General features: G+C 34.2%; 1 protein-coding gene across 2 annotated transcripts in view; it reads right to left on the bottom strand.

Annotated features, from left to right (window-relative positions):
- Positions 1–6,794, bottom strand: part of LOC110113001 — a gene marked incomplete at its 3' end in the record, with an annotated part of 37,807 nt that extends 31,013 nt beyond the window's left edge. Inside the window, 1 exon segment of one of the 2 annotated variants that reach the window (XM_020845406.2) lies at positions 6,611–6,794. In XM_020845406.2, coding sequence (XP_020701065.1) covers positions 6,611–6,671 — 61 coding nt within the window. 2 annotated transcript variants of the gene reach the window in all.
- Between the last annotated feature and the right edge of the window lie 917 nt (positions 6,795–7,711).

Here is a 7,711-nt window from a genome sequence, read left to right as displayed (position 1 = left end):
TATTCTTCTGGCTCATTAAATCTCTCCCTCTCTCTCCCTCTCTCTCTCTCTCTCTAGGTCTCCATTAAGAGTTATAACTTCCTCGCTCCAACAAATGAAAAATAGCTTTACCTTCTTCATAATCTCCTCCAAAAAAATCTTGGACTACTCTCCACAAAACCTTCAGCTAACAATTCAAAATAACCTACTTAAATTTTAAAGTTATCATTAGAGAAATGCATACTCTCTCATCATTAGAGAACTTCTAATACAATCCTCTATTTCCCCTTAAATCAACAACAAAGACGCATGCCATCATACACATCGTCATGCTATCACAAGCCCTAAGCTTCATAAAGAGTTTTTTCGCATCCGCCACATCAATTGAAATTAGAGAAGAATGATCCTCTAATTTCATAAAAGATCTAAGGTTTGATCACCATTAGAATCCATCATCAATAGCTTCAGAAAAAAAAAAAAAAACACCAACATCAGTCAAAAAAAAATCCATCAAAAAAATCTTCAAAACTCTAATTTTCTCCTTCCATCAACACCACCTATTGATTAGTTTTGATTACATATATTACTTTTCGTTATTCCATAGACGTAAGCATCCTCTTTATAAATAGAGGGTGAATGCAAGAAAAATTTAATGATTGCTGAATAAAATATTTTTGCAAGCAAGATTGCTCTCTCTCTCTCCCCTTCACTCACAACTTATAACCCTCGCTTCTATAATCCACCCTTCAGTACAAGATGGGTTTATCTCACTCTCTTCATCTCTCTGCTCCTCACTCACAACTTGTAACCCTCACTTCTATAACCAATCCTTCATTACAAGAAAGGTTTATCTCACTCACTTCATCTTATCCTTTTCATTTTGAACTTCTAATATAAGCCGCCCTTCCCACTTATAAATTGACAAAGAAGGTGCCATTAACATGCCAAACGCTTGGCTACAAGAAAGGTTTATCTACTTATGCATCCCAATCAACCACCCTCCATAATAAGTGCTTTTTAGCAGAGGAAATTAATGTTGACATAAATTCAAATATACATTTTGTAATGGATATTTAAGTCACTTTATGTCTTCCAAAAATCTTGTTCATTCAATTATTTATTATGGATATTTTGATCTATGTCATTAATTTGTTAGTAATTTATTGACAATTTGTAACAGTTTATTATTTCTTCAACATACATATCTATGGAAGGGAACATCAATATACCACACAGTAAAGTAAAGTTGAGGAAAGAGAGAAAGAAAAAGTGAAAGGGCACGAGAAGGCTCCATTTTGAAATTGTACTATCTACTATTTTATAGATTTAAAAATATAAAAACAGAAGGAAAATATCTCAACTAAGGAATTCAAAATTTTAAATTCTTGTTTGAAATATTTTTTCCCCCTATTTTAAAGTTCTGAAAATAGGAATAAGCATCATTTGAAAATAGAGCCTTCTCCCGGTTTATCCATTTTTTTTATCTTCTTTTCCTCTATCTTGCTTTACTTCATAGTATATAGATAAAAGAAAGATGAGAGAGAAACAAAAAGCAAAGTGATGCAGGACCACAATGCTTAAGATGGATGCGATAAGAACTTGCATGATTTCTTGAAATAAACAATTAAGATAAAACTATTAGCAGTTAAAATGACAAAAGAAAAACAAGAGAGCGGTGCCTACGTTTAGGCTAAGCCACTTGCCAAACGCTTGAATTATCAAAACGAGTTAGAAATTCAACAACATGCGAAGTAAATAATTTTCAACAAAATCCCTAATCTAACAATAAGATTAGAAGCATAGAAAACATGCTCAATCCTACGTTTACTAAGCTTAGCAGAGATAGGCGAACAAGACCTTCATGAAGAAAATTAAACTACAAGAGTGAGTTAAACTACGAAAATACAAGAGTAGGAAGATTGGAAATCTTTGTCACGGTTTGGATGTGATCCTCCACTGAACGGTGCCAAGTTGCTCATCTATGGCTTCGACGAGAGTATTTAGAATGCGTTCCACGTATTCCTCGAAGGTGTTGTCAATATTTGGGTTGACGTCGAAGAACGTCGAGTGGAGGATGTGCACGAAACCTTGCTCGTCGTAGGCAAGGTCGTAGTCAAGATCGGGATCATCCATGCATCAATCTTGTTACGTTGAAGTAGTGACAAAAGTGTTCATTTGTTGTCCTTGCAGATTTTCCTTAAGAAAGAGAGATTTTCCTCAAGAATCTAAGTAGTGGAAGGTGGAGGAGGGTGGTCAGCCACAAGGGAAAAGCTTGGGAAATCAGATTTTGGTGGAGTTAGGGTTGAATTTGGGAGAGGATTTTGGAGGGAATGCTGTAAATAATTTCCAAATCAAAGATTCTTGAATTGGAAAATATTTAGAGAGAATATGAGAGTAGGGGGGCAGTGGGGTTAGGGAAGAGGTTGGGATTTAATTCCAAAAGTGATGGTATGATTTTGGAAAGAAATTAAAGAGGTGGGGGGGCTTGGGAAAGTCGGCCAAGGAAGAGGGAGAGGGGCTTTGAATTCCTTCCAAAAGAGCCACTTGGATTTTGGAAACAAATCCCAAGGGGATCCAATGGGGCCGGCAACAATAGGGAGAGGGAGGTGGGATTTTAAAAGGCAATCAAAGCTTTCTTAATTTAATAAATTAAATTTAGGATGAAATATTTCATCCCAAGTTAATTTAAAAATCAAAAGGCTATGATTTGGAAAGTTTCCAAAAATAGGATTTCTAATTTAGGTAATAATTTCAAATTCAAATAAATTTGAATTTGCTTTAAATTATATTACCTAAATTATGAAAGCTAATTTAGAAAAGGTTTAATGGCAAGGGAATAGGGAGGGAAACCAAGGGGAGGGGCCGACGGTATGGAGGCTTGGCCGTGGGTGGTGTGGGGGTTGGGCCTAGCCGACAGGTGGGGTGGGTAGCTAGGATGGCCGGCGGCTAATCGAGGGAGGGAGGAGGTGGTCGGTGGTGAAGTGACGAAAAGGGAAGAGAAAGATCACATAACGAACCATGAACCTGGCCGTCTCCAAGGTTGGTGGGTGATCCAAATTCCCTCTCCAAGGGACCTCGCTCCAATCTCTCAAGCTCTCATGAGAACTCAAACAAGGGGAAGAAATTTTATCATCAATCATTCATTAACTTTAGAAGAAGACATAAGGACTATAAATAGTCTCGTACAAAAGGACTCAAAGATAAAATACAACATTGCCCTTAGGACTTACATATGACCTCCCTTAAGGGGTAAAACGGGAAAAACAAATACAACATAAATAACAAATAACACAACAAAACAAATACATGAAATGACTCAAAAATATATCGACTCGATCGTGGCCATAGATCGACAGCCACGCCTCTGATATACTTTCCATGCTCTAATGTCCCCATCACAAAGAGTAGAATGACATGAATCAAATCAAATCCACCTAATCCATATATTTATTATAATAGTATATATTTATATCAAAATATATTAATGGAAATCTTAGTCATCCAATCCACTATGATTCTCTATTTGACATAGTGGTTTAAGAAAACAAATATGGCTTTCAAATAGAGAATCCTGACCATCCAAAGTGAACTGGATAGCCCAGAGTAGTCATTGCATCAAGTGCAATTACTATAACTGAATAGGATCTAATCCATAATCCATATACATATATACTATCTATATATCTATAAAGTATATGAAAAATAGAAGCAGAGTGGCATAAATTCTCCATATTTATATTTAAAATTATATGCATGTAATATATCATATAAAATTAAATAAAGTCATAACATTTTTTATATTTTATTTTTCAACCTAATTTCTATGAATATACTTCCCATCTCTCAAATAGTTTTATCTTTCAAGTGAAAAATTTCATGTGCTGGGTTGCCAACAAATCATCTCCATAACAATGAAGGAATACAAAATCATATCATTTCCCAAAGAGTTCTCCACAAAAATAAATCAACCTCTACATTATGATGCAGTTTTGCTTGATAAAGCCTCATGCTCCATATAATACTCATTTGAGAAGAATATCTGTAATTAATTAAAACGCCAATCAAGGAGTTTTAAAATGCCCCATGCAACAATGATTAATATGCTTATGCTTTAGAAAGAAACAGGGTAGTCTATACTTTACTGTAGTCTCAGCTCAAGTCCTTTCTTAAGAGAATTGCAACTCTTCAAAGAGCTTACCTAGAGTAATTAATCCAAAGCTTAAGGTCTATAACAAGAGGAAAAAAAAACACAAAAACATGCATTGCAGCAGTTATGTTGGAGTTTCTATAAGCAAATAGTCCTTCTATTTGAGTTCTAATAATCTTCTAAAATGTGTATATAAATGACATTTATGCATTTGAACATGTTTCCATGCATGTTTCAAGTCTGATTGTAAAATGCAGCTGAATTAGGGCGCACCATATCATCATATGGTATGAACATAACATCACTGATTTTAACACATTACCTATGTCATGTATGGTTGCCTCCGTACGTAAAAGGTTTTAGTCTTCAGCTCAAAGATGCGATGACAAATAATTGATTCACTCAAAATGAATTTCTACTTCTTTATGAATGGATATGAAGTGCTTAACTTTGTTCTTAGTCCGATCCTTGAAAGAAGCAGGTGAATCACACCAATGAAACTTGCATAAGAAGCTAGGATCTAAGTGCAAAAGAAACCATGCAGAACAATTGATCCATATCCCACAACAACCCATTATTAGTGTCAAGGTTTCCATCACAGTCCTAGCGTAGCTCTAGCAAATTTCTTTCTCACCAACATGGCTCTTACAATTCTTATTTATAATGGTTATCTTACAATGGATCTAAAAGGAATGATCCAAAACCAATTTAGACCATCGCCTTACATTTTTCTTTTCATGAAAATATTCTGTTTTTCACTGTTTTCTTAGCAACTTTGCATTTGCAAGTTTATGGCTTTGATCAAAAGAATGGGGTTATAGAATATAAAATAACACCAAGATGTGCTAGGTTTAAATGGATGTAAGAAAATATATATTTCAAAAACGGGGATATAGATGACGATATAACATGTATAATTAAGTGTAGGTGTTTGAAATAGAAAGGTTCCTTAGAAGTATTATGTGATAGAAGAGTATCATGGAAACTTATATGCAATTTTATAAAGTTGTAATTAGGCCGAGGATGCTATATGAATCCAAGTGTTGAGCAATAAAAAAATGTTGATAAATAAATTGAGCATCATATAAATGAGAACGTCAAGATAGATATATGGCAAAATTAGGAAGGATATATTAAGAAATGCTTTGATTTGAGGAATGATTGGAGTGACATCTATTAAACATAGTTTATGTGGTTTTGACATATACAACTTATAATAAAAAATACACATTAAATGAGTAGACAAATTAGCGTTCGAGGATTAGGAAGAAAGGTAGAGCTAAGGTAAAATATATAGAAGTTGTACCAAATGATTTGTGGGGAATAGATTTAACACCTTTGGAAGCAGTCATCATGAATAAATAAAAAATGTGGATTCAAAAAAACAACCAAAAATAGTTTGGTAGGTATGATCATGATAGTGGATTTAATCTATTGTGTGCATGCACAATCTAGTTTGCATAATATTTCATAGTTGGTTATACTTTGTATGTATTTATCATGTAAATCTTAATATTCTCCTCCATCAATACTATTTGATAACTACTTGAAAGGGCACACCAACCATTTTTATCAAGCTTTATTATTTTGTGAAAACCCATCTAGAACTACAAGTTTAACACCAATGGATCTATTTAGAACAATGTTGTTGTATAAATCCGGAATTAAATTAGCAAGTTGGAGCAATGAAGTTCTAGTAAATTGTTATGGAGCTAGGGGTGTTTTTTTTTTTTTTTTAAATGGTAGGAAAATGGGGCACACATTTCAGAGATTTTTTGGTAGATTGGCTTGAAAAAATTCCAGTGTAACGTGAATAGCAGTATCATCCTTGATAAATAGCAGCAATGAGATCAAACAATTCATGCGTGGAATAAACATTTGAGAAGATGTTACCACTCACTAAATCCAAGAGTATAATGAACTAAAATATCAGAAAGAAGTGATTAAAACAAAAGAATTTATTCTGTTTATTTGTGAAATTGTGACACTTTCTCTTCTGGAGATGATGAAAGTAGATGAAAAATATTTTTTAAAAAGTACGGAACCAAAAAATACTCCTCCTAAACCTGAAACAAAAGAACAGACAAAAGACAAATAACATAGGTGTTCATGTCGGTGCATTCTCTCTCAGATCCCTTGAGAACAGTATACGAAGCGAAGATTTCATCATTTGAAGATACCATTGTTAGTGCGTATCGCAAGCACATTTTATCCCAAACTCAGATGTAAGAACTGAACTCTCATATTTTGGGATTCACAACTTCTCCACCAACCAACGTAAATGCCGCCCCAGGTGTTATTTAATACCATTACCTCTTACCACGAGACTATCGAAGTCGTGAAAACGAAAAATACTTCATAACCAAAAAATAAATCTAATAGAAACAGATCAGAATAGCAGGAGCACAGAATCCATCCCTGGACGGAGAATCACACATGAGCGGTCTGAAGAAAAATCAAAGCAGGCAGCTGTGAAGAAAGTACCAAGGAGAGAAGGAGACTTCGTGTCTCTGAGCGAGGCGAGAGAGGACGCGAGCGTCGCCATGGCGATTGTTACCTTGTTCTTGCCCTCTTATCTGTATGACCTGCAGAGCGCAAACCAGGAGCTCACCTCAAAGCGCAGACGAAACAAATACAGCAACGACGCAGCATTAGCGCAGGCACGTGTCATACTTTTGGCACGTGTCTTATGATCCGGGCTTTGGATTAGGAAGGGGCTGTAGGTGAATTAGTGCATTCTCTGAGTACTTTGAATTTAATTTTACTAATATTTATTCAAGTTTATCTATTTTAATAATTAAATTAATTTAAGCTCATTTAAAAATTTTTAAGAGTTCGTTGAAATTTGTCTATATCCTAAATACACATTTCATTAACACTAAGCAACCCTTCCACCCTCAAAAAAATAAAAAAATAAAAAAGTAACCCTTCCACCACCATTCTAAAGGGACATAAATCAATGTTGCCTTCGCCATAAATATTACATAAACCCCACATAAATTAGCATTTACATCAAACTCCTCTTTTGGACATGGGCGGATTTAAGGAACTTTTATTATATCCAGTGAACGTACGCAGAGGAACGTTCGGTTTTAGGCAAAAAAGCGCATGTACCGAGTTTTTTGACTCTATATATATATATATAATCAATAACAATAAATTAGTAACAATGAATTAGTAATAGTAAATCCATAATAATAATTCACATATCCAAGTAGTTAAGGAGTTTTGTCTTATGTGGTGTTTTTCTAGTGAAATTCAATTCATTTCTAGTGGATTTCAGTATAGAGTCGTCATTCTTGTCCATCGACATAATAATTAGCTTTTCATAACTCACAATTAGTTAATCACATGAATTACTAGAGAATATCACTATAAATCATAGTATTTAAAAGAAAGTCTGTCAACTCATCATACAATACATGTATAAATAGTCTACAACCAACCTCAAGAATAACTAACCTTACCTTATTTTCGCACACATTATTATAAAAGTAATAACAATCCACTATTACTCATTTATATGCCTATATTCATTCACAATATAGTTTGCTCAAATTAGAATGCCAAAGTCACTATATATCT

The sequence above is a fragment of the Dendrobium catenatum genome, unplaced genomic scaffold, assembly GCF_001605985.2.
Source record: "Dendrobium catenatum unplaced genomic scaffold, ASM160598v2 fragScaff_scaffold_1475, whole genome shotgun sequence".
In the NCBI taxonomy this organism is placed as follows: domain Eukaryota; kingdom Viridiplantae; phylum Streptophyta; class Magnoliopsida; order Asparagales; family Orchidaceae; genus Dendrobium; species Dendrobium catenatum.
This window is presented reverse-complemented; position numbering and strand designations above follow the sequence as displayed.